Genomic DNA, 22,948 nt, shown 5'->3' on the forward strand with positions numbered 1-22,948 from the left:
GAGAGAGACTCCTGCCTGTAACCTTGGAGAAGCCGCTGCCAGTCTGTGTAGATAATACTGAGCTAGATGGACAAATGGTCTGACTCAGTATATGGCAGCTTCTTATGTTCCTAGTATCATTTATCACGGTGTCTAGGCTCACTATCAGGGCTGGGAATGGGCAGCACTGCTTTGCACTGATTCCAGTCCCATCTGGCAATAGGTTTCAGAAGATGGTACTGGGAGGCTCCTGCTCTGGAGTCATTTTGGAGGAGGGGAAGTAAAAGGATCTGCTGTGGAATATCATCATTACATAAATGACACACAGATTTATCTTCCCTTTTCCTCAATAAGTGGTGAAATTCCTGAATAAAAGCCTAGCATCAGTTGACAGGCTGAATGGTAAACAATAAATGGAAGATAGAGATAAGAATAGAGGTGATAGCAATGGAAGGGTTAGAGCAAGGAATTGATGGATAATATGCTTAGGAAGGGATTGCACGCCCACTGAAGAAGCAAGCTTGCATCCAGCTTTTTTTTTTAAATTCCCAAGTTGCTACTATGGCCAGGAATGTCTTTCTCCCATCTTCCAGGGGCCCACTTGGTGTGTCAACTGTGCCTCTTCTAGATGATCATGACCTTGCCTCCATAAAGTATGACTTGATCATGCATTATTACCCCACCCCTATCCCAGGTAATCGTTGCTAATTGCATTTTTATATGGCTATATTGCCCTGGGGTCATGTGACAAAGGGAAGAATAAAAATGCAACTAACTCACTCTGGATTGCACTGCTGTAATGTGCTCTATAGAGAGCTGCCCTTAAGACCATTTGGATGCATAACATGTATCCAAATGCATCCATCCAAGAGCGGTCGCATAGAAGGAGGTGACTTGTTCTCTGCTGCTCCCAAGGGCAGGGCTAGAACCAATGGATTGGAATTGCAAGAAAGCAGATTTAGGCTAGACATTGGGAAGAATTTCCGAACTGTAAGCTGTTAGACAGTGGAACAGCATGAAGGAATGCTGCAGCAGTTTTCTGCACTGAGCAAAGGCTCAGACTAGAAGACCTCCAAGGTCCCTTTCCAACCAGAGGCATAGCTATAATTGAGTGAAAGAGTTCAAAGAACACAGGCCCCCAGCTCCTGAGGGCCCTCCAGTTCCACCCCTCCCTATTATCTTCATTATTTCCCTCACTCAAGGGGGGGGGGTGCCAGAGAGAGGGATGAACACAGGCCACCTCTTCCCTAGCTACGCCCCTGTTTCTAACTCTAAAATGCTATGCTTTGTTCAGAATAGACCAGTTCTAATTATGACTAGTTCAGGCTACATGGAGGTGCCTTTAACCGTGGTTCCAAATGATTCACATTGCTAACCTTTGCCTCCTCCACTGTAACCCTTTCCCTTTGTGCATTAAGATGTTCTGATGAGTGCCCCCTTCCATTGTCTATGGCTGATTGTTGAAAGATGAAAAACCTACTCTGTGGTGGCATCTCAGTTATGGATCTCCCTCTCTCAGGTCCATGTGGTATTCTTCTTGCTGGCTTTCAGAAAATAAGTAAAAATAATTTTATTCAAGAGTGTTTTTTAAATAAAGAAAACAAGTTACCGGTATGTTAAGAGCTAATCTGCCTATTTCCCTTTCACTATCCCTACAACTGGAGTAAATTTGGTCCAGATCGGTTAGGCAGTTCACAGGTTAGCCCACTTGCACCTCAAATGTTCATACATCCTCCATCTTGAATTGGGGTGGATGGCATTACAAACTATGCCTTTGAGCCATCAGGATGAGTCCCTACTGCTGTAGCAAATTTGGTTCAAATTGGTTAGGTGGTTCACAAGTTATCCCCCTTCCCCTCAAATATTCATGTGTCCACCATCTTCAACCGGGGCACACCTCTTGTGTCTCAAATATTTATGTGTCTGCCCTCTTCAGTTGGGGTGGAGGGCACCATCACATACAACACCACTGAGGTGTCCCTAAGTGTCACTCACTACAACTGTACCAAATTTGGTTCAAATTGGTTAGATGGTCCACATGTTAGCCTGCTTGCTCTTCAAATGTCCACACGTCTGAATCACGGTGGATAACATTACAATCTATGCCTTAAAAGCCATCCCTATGTGTCCCTACAGCTGTAGTAAATTTGGTTCAAATTGGTTAGGCGGCTCACAAGTTAGCCCATTTGCATGCATCTCAAATGTTAATGTGTCCGCCGCCTTCAGTTGGGGCACATCCTTCAATTTGGGGCACAATTAGAGCCACAAGTTAGCCTTCTTGTGCCTCAAATGTTCAAGCACCCACCATCTTGAGTTGGGGCAGATGACATCATTACAAACTATGCCATTGAAGTGTCCCTATGTGTACCTACAACTGTACCCAATTTGGTTCATATTGATACAGGTATTGCAAAGTTGATGGGGTAGGAGAGACACGCACACACAGAGAATGCCCATCTCCCATCACCCCCACCCACAATTTGTTGCAGCTGTGAATTGTGGGAGTTGTAGTCCCACAACCATTGGAGAGCCTCAACTTGACCACCCATGTATTATCACTAACCTATGGCTTTAAAAGCTGGGTTTGGACTACAACTCCCATCATCTGCTACAGCAATAGCCAATAGTTAGTGGTTTGGGGAATTATAGTCCAACAGCAGTTGGATGGCCTCAGGTGGTCCAACCCTTTATTGCTGTCATATTGTGATTTCATAGATTTTGTCCGTGGTTGTAAACCACCCAGAAAGATTTTGCCATAGAATACTATAAAAATAAAATTAATTGCATTGTATATGTATTATTTTCATTCCAGTTATTGTATGGCCCCTTGAATATGCTGCAGAAAGGTGGGATTTGTCACCTTCAGCATCATTTATTCCCTCTTATCTGGGATTCTAAGAAATCTGCAGCGTTCCAGTGGTTGGTATAAGGAGGACTGGCTCTCCATAGGCAACATAGGAAGACTTGCTTTGCGGTTGTCGAAATCCCCCTTGGCTGGGGCTCCTACATACTAAATGCACTGTCAATGCATTTTTAGGTTTCGGTTTCTGGCAAAAGAAACTAAAGAAAACTCTTGGTGGGGTGAGGAATCGAGACTTTCCTACAGAGTCCAAAAGCAGTCCAGCAGACAGAAGTATCAGCACCTTGTCTCGAGGATCTTCTGGACCTAGACAGACAAGTAGGTACCTAATGTGATGAGGAACAGCGGGAAAAGAAATTCGCTTTAGCAGAGTGCATTCTCTGTGGGAAAGAGGAGGCTTCGTGAGCTAAAGAGGATAGTTTCCCTTTTCCCTGGATTCATGACCTGGTTACTGTGGAGCAGCAGTTGCTTTTTTAAAATGTAATTATATGTATATGCTTTGCCTCCTGCTGGAAAAATTCCTGTGGAGGCTTATGATGGACCTGGGGGGTGAAGTTTCTCTTCGCTTTCCTGGGATCTACTCCCTGCAGGGAAGTTGCTCTGATCCCAATTTAGGAGCACGCTGCTCCTTCAAGGTAGGCTGGCTGCCATCAGTTGAAGACTAATCTGCAGTCACTGACCAGGCTCAGACATGGCTTCAGCATCCTAGAACTGTCTGTCTTGGGACTTATTGGCACTGTACAGAACCCAGCTCTAGAGAAACAGAATATTTACAAAAACAGAGCATTTAGTAGCTCAATGACCTTGCAAGGCTCATGGGGAAGAGTTTTGCACGTAACCCTCCAGAACCCTTTAAAACCAGACTGATGCCACTTCTAATTATATGAAATTCATTAAGAAAGTAAGAGTTGCACACAAAATAAGGAAGTGGGAGAAATGGGGAAGTGGAAGTCACACAAGAATTCAAAAGAAAATGCAAAGACATTAACTAACTAACACCTGAGTTTTACCTTAGTTCAGCAAGTAGCTCTCTCAGCGTGGACTGAGAGAGTGTTAATCTCTTCATCGCCTCACTTCTGGACACCAGTAGATGTTAACTGCTTGACTGATAACTGGTGATAAAATTGCTGGGGTCCTGGCCCCTATTTTATAGTCATTAGAAAGGGGAAGGCTTCTTCACTCTTTCATAGACAGTCAGTTCTGGGATCCAGTCAAAAGAGCTGGCCTATCTCTGATCTCATGCTGGTTTCAGGATTTTAATTTTTAAAAAATGATCTTAACACAATAATAATGCCACAATAACTGTATCAGTCAGAGGCGGGGGACGACGACAATGGAACAGGGGGGAACAAGCATCCCTGGGGATGGGGGGGGGCTGCCAAGGCCCTCTCACTCCTTAGGGTGCCCCTCGCCACCCTGCTGCATTGCCCTATTTTCTCTCATGTGCCCCCCACCACAGCTGCAGCAACATTTCCCCCATACTGCCGCCTGCTACTCCCTCTGCTGTGCTCCCCACCTCGCATCTTGGAGGCTGGCTGTCAAGGGAAGGAAATCACAGTGGCTCCCTCCCCTCTCCCACATGTGAAGTGCATGCTTCTCCTGGACTGGATGCTCCCTTTCATCCAGCTGGCAGGAAGGGAACATTTTGTTTGCAGGCTGAAGAGGGTGAGGGAACTGCTGGGTTTTCCTTCTGAGCTCTGACCACGAGGATGCAGGGGGCGGAGTGTGGCCAGCGTGGACCTGTGCACCCAGCCTCTGCAGCCAGAGGCAGGAACAAGGTGGCAGCAAGTGGGAGGAATGTTGCCCTGGCAGCAGGGACTGCAGGTAGAGGAATAGGCTGGCGGGGGGGGGGGGGTGTCTGTCTCAGTGCCACTGCCCAGCTTGCAGTGGGTAGTATTTTACCTGGTAACGGTAAAGTGTGCCGTTGAGTCGATTTCGACTCCTGGCGACCACAGAGCCCTGTGGTTGTCTTTGGTAGAATACAGGAGGGGTTTACCATTGCCATCTCTCGTGCAGTGTGAGATGATGCCTCTCAGCATCTTCCTATATCACTGCTGCCCGATTTTGGTGTTTCCCATAGTCTGGGAAACATACCCCTGGTATCAGTCTTTAAAATACTATAGAGTTCCTTTAAAAACAAAATGGATAGTGCTCGTCTGATCCAGGAACTGACTAGTCCAGGCCTTCTGAGCTTAGGGTTCAGAGATGGAATTAAGTCAGGAATCTTCAGACTATTTATTTGAATTAAAAATTAGGATAGCTGGAGACAGACAGACCGACTAAGCTTTTTCAATAAAATGAGGATGGATTGGAAAGTAAACATGTTGTGTTTTTTTAAAATAATATTTTTATTTAATAAGAAAAGAAAAAGAAAAAACATGATTACATTATCATATCTTGATCTTCCAACAGTTACATATGACAATCTGGGATTCCGCTTTCAACCTTTGCCAACCTTCCCCCTCACATCAGATATTACAGAAAGATATAAGTAATGTGTTAATCAACCCTCAGTATTTAAAAAACAAACCCAAATCTTGGGTGTGGATGTTGACCCTGTGCTAAATTTTAATTTATGAAAGGTTCCCAGGTTAATGCAAATATTTTATCTGAGGTATTCCATAAATAATCAGTGATCATAGCCATCGAGGCATATTCCCATAGCTTTATTAGCCATTCGTCCAAGGTTGGGGTTGCCTGTGATCACCAATTGGCAGAATAGAGAATCCTGGCAGAAGTAATCATATATAAGGTTGAGTCATATTTAACAAAAAAATGCTCAGGTGAATAGGGAAAGTTTATATTTAAAATTTGTTGCATCTTAGAGTGAATTTTCTTCCAAAACTGTTGTGCTTTGCCACACGTCTACCACATATGATAGAATGTCCCCACATGATTCTTACATTTCCAACAGTCTCCAGAATAATTACTGTACATCTTTCTAATTGTCGTAGAAGTAATGTACCAACGGAAATACATTTTGTACCAATTTTCTCTTAAGGTACTATTTGCTGTAAATTTAATATTCACATTCCTTTGATGTTCCCATTGTTGAATATCAGTTGCCCTGTTTAAATTTTGCGTCGACTTAATCATGCAGTCTTTTATCTGTTCTGTTTCTGAGTCATATTTCAACAGCAACTTATATATCAATCGCAGGAAATGATCAGCATTTTTGGTTATTAGTAATTCAAATTCCATTAAATCAGAATTTGAAGTACTAATACAGATGCCTATTGCAGGTCACACGCTTTATTTGGTCTTTTATTCTGATCAGGGTGGTGTTCCGTGGGTGGGGACTCCTATGATCTCCCCGTTGTCATGGACGGACCACCATCTGGTTAAGGTTGGACTTACAATCGCTTTCCACTTTTGCAGGGGCGAGGGGCCTATTAGAATGGTCTGCCCGAAGAGGTTACTGGATCCGGTAGGATTCCAAGAAGCCTTGGAGGGATTTAATGTTGGCTCTGCTGATGATCCTGTTGATGCCCTGGTTTTGAACTGGAACAACTTGCTCACCAGGGCAGTAGACACGATTGCTCCTAAGCGCCCCCTCCGACCTGCTTCAAAATTGGCCCCTTGGTATACGGAAGATCTACGGGGGTTGAAGCGGCAAGGTAGGCGACTGGAGCGCAAGTGGAGAAAAACTCGACTTGAATCTGACAGATTGCGACATGGAGCACATTTAAAGATCTATGCTCAGGTGATACGTGCGGCAAAGAAGCAGTTCTTTTCTGCCTGTATTGCCTCTGCGAGTTCACGTCCGGCGGAGTTGTTCAGGGTTGTGAGGGGACTAGTATCTGCTCCCTCTCCCTTGAACCAGAATTTGGAGGCATCAGTTACCCGCTGTGGTGTGTTTAATGAATTTTTCGTAGACAAAATCTCTTGGATTCGGGCTGACCTAGATGGGGAATCCACAATTAATTTGATGTCTGAACTGGAGGTGTCCGACAACTCCTCTTATACGATTCAACTGGATCAATTTTAGTTTGTGACTCCTGATGATGTGAACAAGCTGCTTGGAGCGGTGAGGCCTACCACTTGTTCTCTTGATCCTTGTCCAACATGGCTTGTTCTATCTAGCAGGGAGGCTGTTGTAGACGGCCTGGTAGAAATCATAAATGCTTCTCTGAGGGAGGGCAGGATGCCTCCTTGTCTTAAGGAGGCAATTATTAGACCTCTTCTAAAGAAGCCTGCGTTAGATCCCTCAGAGTTGAGCAATTATAGGCCAGTTTCCAATCTCCCATGGCTGGGCAAGGTAATTGAGAGGGTGGTGGCCTCTCAGCTCCAGGCGGTCTTGGAGGAAACTGATTATCTAGACCCAGGCCTACAAGAAAGAACAAGTCAAGAACCGAGCAGAAAAATGGAAAAATAAGCCACTGCGTGGTCAGTTTTTGCACAATATAAGTGGAAAATCAGACATCACCAAGACCTGGCAATGGCTTAAGAATGGCAACTTGAAGAAAGAAACAGAGGGTTTAATACTGGCTGCACAAGAACAGGCACTAAGAACAAATGCAGAAGAAGAAAGAAGCAGATGAAACAGTGGACCACCTAATCAGCTGTTGTAGAAAGATCACACAGACTGACTACAAACAAGGGATTACAAGGTAGCAGGGATGGTACACTGGAACATCTGCAAAAAATACAAGCTACTTGTGGCCAAAAATTGGTGGGACCATAAAATTGAAAAGGTTGAAGAAAATGAAGATGCAAAAATATTATGGGACTTCCGACTACAAACAAACATCTGCCACACAATACACCAGATATAACTGTAGTCGAGAAGAAAGAAAAACAAGTCAAAATAATCGACATAGCAATACCAGGGGATAGCAGAATAGAAGAAAAAGAAATAGAAAAAATCACAAAATACAAAGATCTACAAATTGAAATTGAAAGGCTGTGGCAGAAGAAGACCAAAATAATCCCAGTGGTAATTGGCACCCTAGGTGCAATTCCAAAAGACCTTGAAGAGCACCTCAACACCATAGGGGCCACAGAAATCACCATCAGCCCATTACAAAAAGCAACTCTACTGGGAACAGCCAATATTCTGCGACGATATCTATAATAACAACAAGAACAATACTGATAATAAAATTCAGCCATCCCAGGTCCTTGGGAAGGACTCAATGTCTGGATAAAACAAACCAGTCAATAACACCTGTCTGACTGTGTAAACAAGAAATAATAATATTTATAATCCAATCAATGTTTAAAGAGGAGTGTAAGAATATTCAGATATATATACACACAAACACCACTAGATCCGACAACTATATCCAAAACACACACGAAAAGGAGAGAGGGGATGCCAAGCTTTCTCAGAAGATCCAATAAAAGAAACAACCAGATTGTAAGACCAGGCAATAAAACTGTAAATCTCGTAATTTGCCTCTAGCCTTTAGATATCTAAATTTGCAAAAAAAGGTGTGTAAACATGTCAATGTCCAGACCTGCAGTTTTAAAAAGGCAGCATCACTTTAGTTTTGAGGTGTCCACATCTTGGCGACAAGGTCCCTTTGCAGTTTTGCCCTCAAATCTACTTCAACCTCTTAGCTAGTAGCAACCACATATTCCTAGATGCCCAGTTTTTCCTGGATACTATTGTATTCCAAGCACACTTCATATTATAATCAATTAAGCATAATTCATTGGCAAAGGATATAAGGATGGCCACTAGCCCAGATGGCTTTAAGAGACATATTCATGGAGGACAAGTCTATCAATGGCTATTAGTCATAGTGGTGACCTGGTTAGAGGCAGTATGCCTCTGAATACTCGTTGCTCAGAAGCAACTGCTGGAGAGGGCTATGTGCCTCCTTATCCTGAGTACATGTATTTTGGGGGGGCTTTGCAGAGGCAGCCGATTGGCGACTATAAGAAAAAGAACGCTAGACTTAATTGGCCTCACTTATCTGGGCTCTTTTTATGTTCAGACACCTACAACCATAAAATTCCTGCATTGAGCATTCTTGATTCTTTTAAAAATCACAGAATTCTATTATTCATCACCTGTCAAGTTTTATTATCTACTTATGATGTCTGCCCCCAATAGTAGTACCTTGGTACTGCTATGCTGTTTCTGTATTCCAGGGATTCATTTGAGGCAGAACACAGCTTCAGATCCTGTTCTCACTTTTCACTGGTAGCCATCCCTAGGACACATGAAGAAATGGCATGCCTGGATGTACGTGCCAAATGCCTTTTCTTCCCTACTGAATAACCCACAGCCATCTCTCTGGTCAGCTAGTAGAGGAGCTTCAAGAAAGAACTGGGCTCTGCAGTTTAAACAACCAAAGACTACACCAATAAGATAAGGAAAGATAGGAGGTGGTGGTGAGATAGGTACAAAAGTCACTGATTGATTGATTGATTGATTGATTGATTGTTACATTTATATACCGCCTTTCATTAAAAACAATCCCAAGGCGGTTTACAGCAATATTTAAAAACAAGATTGTAAAAAAGACACAATTAAAATATTAAGCTAAAAATATAAAACAAATCTGATTAAAAATTTAAAACAAAAGCATAAAAGCAATACAGAGTACAAAGAGTAGCAGCAGAGACAATCAAATAAAAGCCTGGGTAAAAAGCCATGATTTAACATGCTTTCTATAAGCTGTGATGGAGAGTTACAAAGCAGATGTTGGGCTGACTTGGTTCTCTTGCCGTCCTTCAGGCCTTTTGGCTGAGGGCCACAAAACAGTGGTTACATGGAGCTGCGTGAATATCAGTGGGAAGTCATTAAACCTGCGTTGGAGGGCAAGAATATCATCATTTGGCTGCCAACAGGAGCAGGAAAGACCCGGGCAGCTGCCTACGTCTGTAAGAGGCACTTGGAGAGCCAACAGAAGAGCAAGGTGGCAGTTTTGGTCAACACGGTAAGGGAAAGGTGGCAGAAGTGGGGGCACCAGAAAAAATAATGGGATGGGTGGTCATAGAAGGGCCAAAGCACTCTTTGAGAGATATGAGCTTTGTACATGTTTCTGGGGGGAAATAGTGTATTTAATGTGAATACTCCCATCCGAATTGTAAGTGGTGTTACGAGGTCTTTGGGAGGAATGTCAGCTACCACGTTCTTTGGCCACTTTTTGGCTGAAGTGGAGTAAATTAGCATCAAATGGGTGCAGAACAGCAATCAAAATACCTTAAGTGCTGTGCAGGAGGCAGCCGCAACATGGATGCACTGGAAATGGAAAGAAAGAGGATGGAGATGTGACTTTGAAAAAAATAGTTGCTTTATTGAGGGGTAATAGGGATACAGGAAATGAAAAAGTGGTTGGTTAGGCATGTCACCAAGTTGCTTGCTGTTATTGTTTTAACAGTTTTAACATCGTTTTAAAATGTTTTAAAATATAAATTGTTGTAATGTTTTAACGTTTACTATATCATTTATTTTGTTTTAACTACTGTTTTAAGTTTTCTTTTGTCATTTGTTTTAACTAATATTTTAACTTTGTTTGTTTTCTTGTTGTAAACCGCCCAGAGATGTGAGTTTGGGGCAGTATAGAAATATGTTAATTAAAATAAATAAATAAATATTCTAACATAAGAACAGCCCTGCTGGATCAGGCCCAAGGCCCATCTAGGAAGGGGGATAGAGGTTTGCAGGTGAAAGAGAGAGAGAAGAGGAAAGCTGTTTATCATATCTACTTAGGTCTTGCAGCATCTGATGGCAAGGTGCACGCAAGTGCACAGGCAGCAAATATGGCAGATGTAATGGCATCAGCAAGATGTGATCTCAAAAGCAAAAGATCTCATATTTGAAGGGGGTTCTTATAGGCAAAAACATGTCCTAAGGCTAGGGGGAGTCCAGCAGATGGTCCCTTCCTGGAGTTTCCAGATGACTTCCGGACCTACTGCTCCTGATAAGGCATGAATATTAGTTATGATTAGGTTATATATGGGTGATGTTTTCCTGTATGCTCAATGACAAAGGATATTTGAAAAGGGAGATCGCTAGAACAGTCATCTGGTCAAAAGAGAAGGAAGGACAGAACATCACATCCACTGGCACAGACTCTGCTCAGTTCTGATAACAATAGGGAGGAAAGGTTGAGTAGAACTTGACTCAGCCTTGGGAACTTCTTATCAAACTAGGAGGTAAGAGAGCTGGCTTTCCTTTCTCTTGGGTTCTTTTTTGAAGCGTTCAGGATCTGTCCTACATTTCACCTGCTTATGCCATAATGCAATCGGTGAGTGTATTTCCTTGGGTTTGTGGCAGGTCTTTTGCAAATGGACCTGAGTATTGCCCTTTTAGGAAAACACTTTGTCAGAATGACTGGTTACCTGGAAGCAATGTTCCCTCTAACAGAGATTCCCATATGTGGTTGACTACAACACCCAGAATCCCCAAGCAAAAGCCATTATAGCTGGAGATTCTGGGAGTTGTAGTCAACAACATCTGGGATGGGAATCCCTGTTAGAGGGAACACTGCCTGGAAGGCAGTTGGCATTTCTCTTCCAAGCAATCTTAGGGACAGAAAATGGCTGAGGCTTGAGTTTAGGAAGTACATTGAAGTACCCCCAAATGGTGAAGCGTGGCAACAGTGGCTCCCACTCCTTCTCTTTGGAAACACTTCATTGCCACATCCTTGTGCTGGCAGGTGCCTCTAGTGAACCAACACCTGAAAAATGAGTTCAGCGTCTTGCAGAATTGCTTCAAGATTGCAGCCATCAGTGGTGATAACAACGAAAAGTTTTTCTTCTCAGAAGTGGTGAAGAGGAATGATTTAATCATCTGCACAGCTCAGATCCTACACAATGCCCTCAGTAGCCAAGAGGAAGAGATACACGTGGAGCTGACAGGTGAGGATCGGGTTGGGGAGGTGTGGTGGTGGTGTGGTGCAGAGAGGCTTAATTCAGTCCACTGGGGCTGCTTTGTTTGGTGGCCTCAGGAGATTGCTGAATTCACATCTTCAGCCATCAAAAGATATTCTTGACCCATCGATCACACACTACAACCTAGAGGTGCTTCCAGACCACAAGAGAAGACAGTGTGTTGGTTTTGCTAGAGCTTGCCTGATTTAGTGTTCATTGTACAATACAATGACCCATACAATGGATCGCCTTTTTCAGTAAGGATAAATACTTGATCTGTCTCTCCCCTCTTAAGTAGAGGCCTGCTGCTCTCACTGCCGGAGTAAACCAACTGCCCACTGATTTTGGTGTGAGAGTGTTTTGTCATTTTTGCTGCTGCTTCCTGAAGGGAGAAGGCAAAACAAGGTGAAACTGGCAACTGGTCTGTTCATTTCAGCTCCTTCTTGCTTTAAAACTATTGGGGACTTTCCTGCAGGGGTGAAGAGAGGAAAACCTCCTCCATGCCCATTTTAAACCCTCATCAAAAGCATTAGGGCTGTTCTCACAATGATTACTAGGGAAGGAGGAGCCTCTTACCCTGGTTCAGGAGCTGTGTACACTCCCATTGTTGGAGAATTCTACAATCAAGGGGGCAGGGGGAATCCTTATCTGCAAGCTGGGTATAGAGTGCTTTCCCTTCAGCCTATCTCTCGAGCTGGGTGCAACTTCTGGGCACATTGTTGCCGCCTGTACATGTTGCCCAGATGCCTGAACATGTGTACATGTTTCTGTGCAAATGACTGAACATGCTTTCATTTAAAAAGCAAACTGGGGTACAAGCCACTTTACATGCTGGGTACAGATAGGAATGTATACATGCATTGAACATAATGTGTGAATAACTGCACATGTGTACACTGTAACACTGTGCACAGATTGTACATGCATTGGACGTAAGCTGCAAATATTATTATTTCTTGTTTACACAGTCAGACAGGTGTTATTGACTGGTTTGTTTTATCCAGACATCGAGTCCTTCCCAAGGACCTGGGATGCCAGAATTTTATTGTCAATTGTTATAGATATCGTCGCAGAATATAGGCTGTTCCCAGTAAAGCTGCTTTTTGTAATTGGCTGATGGTGATTCTTCTTCTTCTTCTTATTATTATTATATCCCGCTTTTCCTCCAAGGAGCCCAGAGCGGTGTACTTGCGTTTTCTCCTCACAACAACCCTGTGAAGTAGGTTAGGCTGAGAGAGACATGACTGGCCCAGAGTCACCTAGCTAGTATCATGGCTGAATGGGGATTTGAACTCGGGTCTCCCCAGTCCTAGTCCAGCATTCTAACCACTACACCACGCTGGCTCTCAATAAAGAAATAAGGCTTAGAACTCTGTGAAAAAGCTACTCCTGAGTTCAGTAGTGAAGTCAGTGCAGACTTGCACGTAAATAGCTTTGGAATTTGTTCCAAGAACACAAGAGTTCATGAGAATGCTGATGAGCAACGCCTATAAAGAGTTGGGAATTAGGGATTCAGGTTACAGATATTGATATCAGTTTAGGTCACTGAATTGTCCTTATTACTTTTAAATTCTAATATTACTAGCAATGCTGAACATTTATATTGTGCTTTTGGAATGTTCACATATTTTATCTCAATCCTTACAGTAAAGTAGGTGAGTATTCTTAATCCCATATGCAGATGAGAGATTGAGGCCAAAAGAAAGTGGCTTGCCTAAGGCTACATTGTTGGTTCGTGGCGGAGATCTGATTGGAACTGCAAATTTCCCACTCAGACTTGTAGCCAGGACATTAATTCAACACTCTGTAGACATTGCTTTTGTTCTTCTAAACCTTTTTCTAAAATCAAGCAACACAGGGACTGAAATTCTGCACAAGGCAACATGATAGTTCTGAACCAGAAATAATGGACACAGCAGTCTGGAAGTGCTATTATGCAATTTTTAGTTGCCACAGAGAAGCCTTGTCCGGCAACACTGGGCATTATTTTAGAAGACTGAAGCAGTGCAGGCAGTTCAGAAGTGAATGTATCGTCTTGTACAACATAGGCAGGGGTTTTTTAAGTATGCAAAATCCCAGGATTCAAGAGAATGCTAGTTACACTGGCAACCAGATTCTGTCCTTATCATAAACTTCCTGGATTATCATCACCTCCTAAAACTCCCCCTCCCCATTGCTAGCTTTGTTCTGTCTTGAGAAATTAAATAATATGATTCAGGTGAGCTGACAATTATAAAGAAGAGACAAGGGCCCCAATTATAACTGGTCATTGCCTTCCACCATGTGCACAGATTTCACCTTGCTGGTGATTGATGAGTGCCATCACACTCACAAAGGAACCACCTACAACAAGATCATGGAGGACTATTTGAAGCGCAAGCAGAAAGGGCAGCGGAATTTGCCGCAGATCCTGGGACTCACAGCCTCGTTGGGCACTGGCGGTGCCAATTCCCAGGAGGGAGCCCAAGAGCACATCCTAGAGGTGAGTCCAGCAGAAAACATGTGGTCTAATACTGGAGCCTCCCTCTTTTTTAGCCTCTGCATATGTACCTCATTACTCACAGGGGTTCTGTTCCTATGGAACGGAACCGCAAGTAACAAGGCATTAGGGCTATGGGGAAAAGGGGTTAGGTTCCACTGGTTTCACCCAGGTTCCACCCTGGAACCGTTCCAGGGTGGGGGTGGGGAATTTAAAAGCCCCCAAACGGCCCAGAACTTACTATGGCGTGCTCTGCGGGTTCCCCATGTGCCCAGGAATTCCCACCAAAGGACAGAATACCCACCAAAATTGTAAAAAATCATGGAGGAGGGAAGTCCAATATTTTCAAAAAATTAGCCACAAAATGAATCCTCCTGTCTCCTGGGCTCCTCCAGACAAAATGGCAGCCGGAAGTGACCTCTGCAGTCACTTCTGGCCCTCTAGGAACTGCGGGCATGTGGATTTTAACCTATTAGTATCCGTGGATATTGGAAACAGGTGTCTATTAGACACCCCATAGATACTTGCAGCTGTGAATAGCGCTTCCATGAATAACAAGGTTCTCCTGTATCTGGACCACTCTGGACTGCAAGTGCAGGCCTATTTCATACAAACAGTAGATGAGGTGGTAAAGTATCCTGATTGTGAGGAAACTGGATGGTAAAATGCTCTCCCAAAACCTCCCTGTGCCTAGAAAACCAAATAGTCCATGAGCCCACAAATTTTGACCATCAGTACCATCTCAGGGGACATAGTGATTTTCGGCAATATCTACACCCCTAAGAGAAGGAAAGCAGGGGATAGCTCACTTGCATGTATAGCCTTCCTGTGTGTTATCACCCCTTATTTATCCCTATCCCCAAACAATTAAATTGTTGCACTATCTCCATGGAGTGATCTTTGGAGGACATTCCTGCCAATGTTCATTTCCATTCCTCTGACAACATGGATAAGAATTTTTATAATCGTTTGTGTTTTTAAAACTTAGAAATGTTTTAAACTGCTATTGCAAAATTGGCCACTGCAGGCCTGATACTCAGGACAATGCAAGCATGATAACATGCTGAAAGTATTAAATGCTATCGCCTATTTTCCATCTCCCAGGCTTTTAATTAATATTGTTTTAATGTTTTTAATGCTGTTTTAAAATATTCTTTTTAAAATTTTTAGTAATGTTTTAAATTTTTCATTTTTGTTTTAACTAATGTTTTACTTTCTGTTTTTATTTTGTTGTAAACTGCCCAGAGACGTAAGTTTTGGGCGGTATAAAAATACGTTATTTTTTTTAAAAAAATCTAGGTGTGTAGACCTTGTCAACAATCACAGTGAGCAGGTGGTACTGATCTCCCCAGCTGCCTCCTGTACAAAAATATTAAATGAGATAATTTTAGAAAATATCAGGTGTGTCTGGAAATGACACAGGCATAGTTGGGTTTCTCCATTTTCTGCCACCCACCCCCTGCTTCTATTTGTGATATAAGAATGCTAGGTCTGATGGCAGGTTTGGTTTGTACCTCCAATGTTCATGCAGCTGACTTAACCCTTTCCAGATCTGTGCCAACCTGGACACTGAAAAAATCATGTCATCTGACAAACTTAATTTCTACCATGATAGTCCTGTTCCACAACCCAAGAAGCGGTATGATATCCCCGACCAAAGGTCTCAGGTAAGTGCCTCTTAGAACTGTATAGTGAGTGTCTGAGATTAGAAGCAGCTAATCATGACTTTGCAATTCTAATCATGACTTTGTACTACACGCCCTTGTGATAATTGAATTGTTAATCAACTGGTTAATAAGAGTATGCCCGTGATCTTTCTTCCCCAGGATCCCTTTGGTGAAAAGCTAAAGGAGATGATGATCCAGATCCATAGTTACTTGGATAAACCTGACTTGACTACAGATTTTGGCACCCAGATCTATGAGCAGCATATTGTAGAGCTTGAGAAAGAAGGTGAGCATGCCATGGAAGATTTTTGCAATGCATGGGCATGGGAGGGGAAGGAAGCATCTCCAACTAAAAAAATCCTTAATTTGAATTCTTTATTGGCATTTAGGAGAGCCCTAAAGACCTACCTGTTCGGTCTGGCCTTCCAGGGTTTTTAATTCCTTTTAAAGGGTTTTCAATGTATCAGGTTTTTATAAGGTTTTGAATTGTTTTATTTTTAGCTGTTTTGTTGTATTTTAAAATTTTTATTCCCAATCGATCGATTTTAACTGTTTTATGATATCTGTGAACCGCCCTGAGCTATTCTGTAAGGGCGGTCTAAAAATCAAATCAATAAATAATAAATAAACTACAAGGTTAATAGCTTTCTGGCAGAAAATGGCCTTTATTCCATACCCCTGCTAACTTGGCAAAGAGGCACCTTTTAACGTGGTGATTCTCTTTATTTAGCAGGGGGAGAGTAACTGGCCCTATCCACCCCCAGCACAGTACCTCCAGTGACTGTTGCTGGTGTCTATCTTATTTATGTATTATTTCTCTGTGTAAACTGCCCTGAGCCATTTTTGGAAGGGCAGTATAGAAATTGAATAAATATCATAATATAATATATAAATAATATATATACTAGCCCTGCAACCTAAGATCCTTTAACTGGAGTTCCCTGAATTTGGGTCTCTGCTCTGAGAAACCACTATCTAGCCAACAGCAATTGTCTTCTTACAATGACAGGTTTCTATACTATGTCCTGAAGGATTAGGACTATGATGGAATATGAGGCAATCAAGGAGCTTTGAACTGTATCCAGAACATAACCTGAAAGCCAATGCAGCCTGTAGAATACTGATCAGCTGATCGCAGGTTATGTTGGTATTAGTAATAATGAATAACTAGCCGACCCCGCACAGAACATCTGTGCGCTCTTTGGGGCTGGCGGTGACTTCTTCCCCCCCACCTTCTGCCCCAGTCTCCGGCCGGCGTGTGCCAGGCCGAGTGCCGCCGTGGCTGGGCCCGCCGCCGACCAATCCTCCTGGGTGCACCTCAGCCAATCAGGCGCCTTCGCCGCCCAGTCAATCAGCTGGGTGCCAGGATGCACATTCCAAGGCTCATCCAGGAGAATTAAATATATAGATAAGGCTCTATTTGATTTAGTAATATAATGAAACAGTACTATAATTCTAGAAGAAAGGCAGTCTTTCTCCTAATACCATGACACTGCTGCCATATCCAAATTATAATGGTTGACAACCTGACTAAATTTAGTAAAGGAAGTCCTCTTAAAATTTAGTAATCTTTTAGAGTAACTGCTGAGTAGTACTCTTGAGGAAATTAGTGTGGATGTCAGCCACTATTCCCTCATAGCTTTTTTAGAACGACTCGCAGAACTTGTCTAATGTAGACAACTTCACTCTTCCCAGGGTTGCTGACTTAGCACCTTTCACAATTCTATTTCTCATAGGAACATAGGAAACTGCCATATACTGAGTCAGACCATTGGTCTATCTAGCTCAGTATTGTCTTCACAGACTGGCAGCGGCTTCTCCAAGGTTGCAGGCAGGAATCCCTCTCAGCCCTATCTTGAAGAAGCCAGGAGGGAACTTGAAACCTTCTGCTCTTCCCAGAGCGGCTTCATCCCCTGAGGGGAATATCTTGCAGTGCTCCCACATCAAGTCTCCCATTCATATGCAACCAGGGCAGACCCTGCTTAGCTATAGGGACAAGTCATGCTTGCTACCACAAGACCAGCTCTCCTCCTCCTCATCTCCTGTGTGTTGACAAGGGATCCCTAAGTAATATTTCACCTTGTTTGTGGGGCAGAAAATGACCTGCTGCAACTCTGATATGAATCAATAAACAAATATTAGCATCAGATGAATTCAGGTGTATGTGAAGCTAAGAAAGCAAAGCATTCTGAGAGTCACATCAAGCATCTTATCAGTTAGCTTTGCTGTACATTTTAGTTCCCAAAGGACTGCTGCCTGGTAGACCCTCGCTTGCCATAAGGTGAGGAGAAAGTGACAAAAATGTGCTGATATGTATTTGGGGTGTCAGTTTACTTTGTGGGGTAGGTTTGAGGATGACCCATCAGCCCTTATCACTATGCATAGTGCTTTCCAGGAAAACTAAGTTTCTAACTGGTGCTTTGATATCTATGTAAAAGACATTACATGATTTATTTTTATATGAAAGCCATTCTTTTTACACCAGATGTTTCCACGTAGTCTTCAAGACAATGAGTAACCATGTTGTGCTTATGATGTTTGCAAGTCCTTCCCCTATAAGGTAACAATCCATACAAAAACAAAAACAGTAACATGAGTGATAGGTGCGACGGTCAAGTCAAGTCAAGTTTTATTTACGGTCCTAGACCAAACAATCCATAGATGCAAAAGGCAAAACAAATTTATAAAAACTCTATAGGTTCTCATTATACATCTTAAGAGCAATGTAGGTGCGACGGTCCTTTTCCTTTTAAATATCATCAGGAGCAAAAGGATTTTGCCGAAAGACTCGAGTGTGTGCCTTGCATCTCCGTAAATATAATGATGCCCTGCTGATCAATGACACGGTGCGCATGATCGATGCCTTCAAGACCCTGGATGAGTTTTACCTGCTGGAAAATGCTACAAAGGTGCTGCAGGACCCAACTGAGCGCTACCTGGTCCAGCTCTTTGACAGTAAGTCGTAGTGATAAGAAAGGGGGGCACATGCTGCACTAGGCGCTACAGGAATGGGCCAAGTGCCGGCTCTCCCCTCATATGCGTCACTCTGCAGGCAGGGCTGGCCCAAGGTACTGCGGAAGCGGAGGAGACGAGGCACCAAATGTTGCCTTGCTAAGCCCCTTCCAGGACTGACCCTTGCAAGTGTGGAAGTGGCTTGAAGGGTGGGGAAGGTTGCCAGCAGCCACCTTCTTCCTCATCACGCTTCCTGTAACTTTTGCAAGGCAAAAGGAGAGGAGAGGTGCTCCTTGCCAAGCCTGCAAGGGCAGGATCAGTCCCGAAGAATTGCTCTTGCGGTGGGGGGGGGGTCTTGCCACCCTCCTGGCACCACAGCAATCCTCTGCCTGAGGCGACTGTCTCACCTTATGATGAAAGGGCCACCCCCATTTGCAGGCTAGCTTAAACTTCACACGTGCATGGACATCACTCGATTTCTGCACATTTTATGATTGACCAAACTACATGTTACAAGGAGACTCATGATTAGAGCTCCCAGTTTTTATTCTTGCTTAATGGAATGCTGCTGTGGGGGAGCTCTCAGTCTGTTTGGACCAGTGGAGTGGGAGTATGTAACCCTTTCCCTCTACGTTGTTCTCCCAATAGAAATCCCTCCCTCCCCACCCCAGGCTGCTGTTTCCCTTGTAGTATTAAAAGTTGCAGAACCCCATGGGACAAACAGCAATCTGGAGATGGTGACATTTATTTATCACATGTATATCCCATTCTTATTCCAAGGAGCCCAGAGCAATGTACATGGGTGCGTTTATCCTCCCAACAACCCTCTCTTAGGCTGAGAGAGAAGTGACGGGCCAGAGTCACCCAGTGAGTTTCATGGCTGAGCAGGGACTTCAGCTCAGGTTTCCCCAATCCTAGTCCAACCACTACGCCACACTGGCTTGCAATTTGCACAGCGTACTTGGACATATTGTGCAAGATGCAAAGGGACTGTAGACAGCAGGAGAAAAGGAGCATTTCACTCTTCCTTGCAGCTGCCTGTCACATCTTGTCTTTCAGGGAACAAGCAGCACCTTTTGGCCCGAGCTGGAGACAAGCGCTATGAAAATCCTAAACTTGACAAGCTGCTTCAGGTCCTCCGGGACCAATTCCAAGAGCTGCAGAGCTCACGGGGCATTGTGTTTACCCGGACACGCCAGTGCGCTCACTCCCTGCATCAGTGGGTACAAGGCAACCAGGCCTTGCGTGAACTTGGGATCAAGGCTGCTGTCCTCACTGGGGCTGGCTACAGCAACCAGACAAAACACATGACACAGGTAAGGCTAAGATGGGGAAGAGCTGGGTTTCGGTCGCTGTCCTGCCGCAGGTCCAAAGAGGAAAGCGAGGCCCAGAGAGATGGAGGGTCATTCTGTACATGTATATACACACACCATTTAATGAGGTGGTGACTTGCAGCTGAATGTGTGGACCATCTCCCCTGAAGAACGTTATGTTCCAGGTGACAGAAGATGCTATAAAGGTTCTGCCTGTGATGGCTGATTCATACATGCAAGTCCTTCCTTACATGTTGCAGCTACCAACACCTCAACATGCCCATGTGAACTGGCTTCAATTGATGAGGGAATATAGTTGGTTAAAACTGAAAAGTTAAGTAGGGTAACGTGTAAGATTTCCTGCAACTCCAGGCAAAGGCAGTGGTGGGAGAGGTAAACATAGTCTCGGCATATGCCACTGATTTTGTCAGTGTTTCTGAAGCTTTTTTTACAGTGAGGAGTCTGGAGAACCACCAACAGCATTTGTTCTTAGTTAGAACAAATTTTCCATCCCATGCTAGGATTCAAAAAGGAAACCTAGAATGCTTTTGTTTTGATTGCATACGGTTTCTTATCTGCCCACCCCAAAAGGTCTGGGTTAGTAAGTTTGAGAGTATACACATAAAACAGCCAGTTAAATTAATATAAATGTTGAGTCAGTGTTGACTCCTGGCAACCACATTGCCCTGTGGTGTTCTTGGTAGAATACCTGAGTGGTTTACCATTGCCTTCTCTCACGCAGTATGATGACTTTCAGCACCTTGCTATATTGCTACTGCCCATATAGGAGTTTCCCATATTCTGGAAAACAGGCCAGCGGGGATTCGAACCAACAGCTTCCTGCTCTCTAGGCAGGTTGCTTCCCTGCTGCACCGTTATGTACTACATATAAATGTACTCCATTATATTAATATAAATGTATTTCAACTTAAAGCCCCTTTGAAGATGAGGCTTCTGGTTGCTCATTCGAGAGTTAATTTTAGTCCCCCCCCCCTCCAAAAAAACACACCAAACACCTGTCAGAGATGGTTGAGGCAACATCAAACTTCCCTATCTGGTGGGAAAGGTAACAACCATGATAGACATCAAGCAAGCCCCCAGAGGGAGGAGTTGTTACAAAATCATCACTCCATATTGGTCGAAAGGTTTTGCAACAAAGATCCCTAGCGTAGAGTCAGTACAGTAATCCCTCGACCTACGAACTACTCGACTTACGTTGTTTTCGAGTTACGAGCGACAAAAAAGACCGGAAGTAGTTGCCGGTTTAGATTCAGCTTACTCGACCTACGAATTTTTAGATGTGGCTTCCTCGAATTACGAATGTTTTCAGACTTCCGTGGTGCGCTCCTCGACTTACGAAAATTTCGACCTCCGAACGTGCGTTCGGAATGGATTATTTACGTAAGTCGAGGGACCACTGTATTAGGTGGTGGATGTAACGGTTTTAATTTCTTTGCCTGTCATTTTTCCTCTTAACTGTTGAATTCCCTTGGATTGAAGAGATCCCTAATCTTTTGAAGCCAACTCACACATGCACGTTGCAGTCCTGGTCGCTTCAACGGTCAGGAAGAACTTGCAAGTATGAATGCACCATCACAGGCAGAACTTTTGAATTCCCTTGAAAAAATAATTTATCGTTTTAAAGTTTTGAGTTTGAGTAAATGGTTGGTGCGGTGGGGTAGGAAAGCTTTTAGGAGCGAAGGTACACACACATACACACCCACTTCTCAACAGCCCGCTCCCCCAAAACAATCTGGTAGGATGTAAATGACTTGTAACCAACCCATTCACAAAGCAGTTAACATATTGGTCCATTATAGTGGTCCATTCAGCATATTGGTCCATCTAGCTCACTGACTGGCATTTCATCTACCCTGTCTGGCAGCAGTTCTCCAGGGTTTCATACAGGCATCTTTCCCAGCCCTACCTGAAGATGCTAGGGATTGGACTTGCCACCTTCTGCATGCAAAGCAGATGCTCTGCCACTGAACTTCAACCCCTGGATAATCTCATCATAGAACAAATTTCTTCCAGGTGACCTCTACTATCTTAGGAGATGAAAAGATGTTTTATTGAATGTGCTAAAAACTTTGAACCATCAGACAATGATAATACAGGTGGCCCTTGTTATTTGCGGGGGTTTCGTTACCGCCTATAACTACATCTGTAAGCACAAATAAAGAAACTTTACCCTTGTGGGAATCTAGAGGTACCAAAAAAGTCAAATAAGTGAGAAGGGTGGGGGGATAATTGTTGAAATTCACAGTACCTTGCTCTCCAGGGCTCCAGAAATGCTCCTGAAAACCCCTAAATTGGCTGAATTTTTGGCAAATGTTCACGTAAAACCCAGTTTTGTTTGGTTTTAATTAAAGAAAGTGACACTGGAGTTCATTTCTGAGTCATTTTTGGCCACTCAGCAACTGCAAATAGGTAAATTTTAGCCTGTTTTTGTCCCATGGATAAAGGAAACAGGTCTCTAAGCGCCATCTGCAGACACGCAAAACCACAGGTGGTGGGACTGCAGATAATGAGGGTCACCTGTACTGTATTTACCCTGAATCCGAGACTAGTCCCCCCCCCCAGTTCTTTGATGTTAGAAACTAGGGTGGGTGGGTCTTAAATTCAGAGTGCTGTTTCTTTTGGGTAAATACAGGTGTAATCTGTATTAAACTTTTATTTTGTAAGGGGGTCATCTTCTATTCGAGTAAATACGCTATATAATGAGGTAGTGAAATTAACAAAATAGCTTAGCCTTCACAGCTCTACCTCATGAATGGTCAGCCTGCAGCTCTCATTAATACGAAGGTGGGGCAGGAAATGAGAGCATTCAGGCTGCCAGGAACCAGAGGCAGATGTGTCTTGTTTGCCC

The 22,948-nt window shown here is 43.5% G+C and overlaps 1 protein-coding gene across 4 annotated transcripts in view; it reads left to right on the forward strand.

The window, feature by feature from the left end:
• Positions 1–22,948, forward strand: part of DHX58 (DExH-box helicase 58) — a 39,542-nt gene that overhangs the window by 3,567 nt on the left and 13,027 nt on the right. For 2 of the 4 annotated variants that reach the window (XM_053258452.1, XM_053258453.1), the window contains exons 2-9: positions 3,017–3,157; positions 9,528–9,729; positions 11,455–11,656; positions 13,960–14,150; positions 15,698–15,814; positions 15,974–16,100; positions 18,578–18,769; positions 19,826–20,082. In XM_053258452.1, coding sequence (XP_053114427.1) covers positions 9,562–9,729; positions 11,455–11,656; positions 13,960–14,150; positions 15,698–15,814; positions 15,974–16,100; positions 18,578–18,769; positions 19,826–20,082 — 1,254 coding nt within the window. In that variant the 5' untranslated portion in view covers positions 3,017–3,157; positions 9,528–9,561. Of the gene's footprint in view, positions 1–1,397; positions 1,591–3,016; positions 3,158–9,527; positions 9,730–11,454; positions 11,657–13,959; positions 14,151–15,697; positions 15,815–15,973; positions 16,101–18,577; positions 18,770–19,825; positions 20,083–22,948 lie in introns of all 4 variants that reach the window. The other 2 variants (XM_053258454.1, XM_053258455.1) reach the window with 2 other exon arrangements.

This window comes from Hemicordylus capensis, chromosome 5 (genome assembly GCF_027244095.1).
Source record: "Hemicordylus capensis ecotype Gifberg chromosome 5, rHemCap1.1.pri, whole genome shotgun sequence".
Classification (NCBI taxonomy): Eukaryota; Metazoa; Chordata; class Lepidosauria; order Squamata; family Cordylidae; genus Hemicordylus; species Hemicordylus capensis.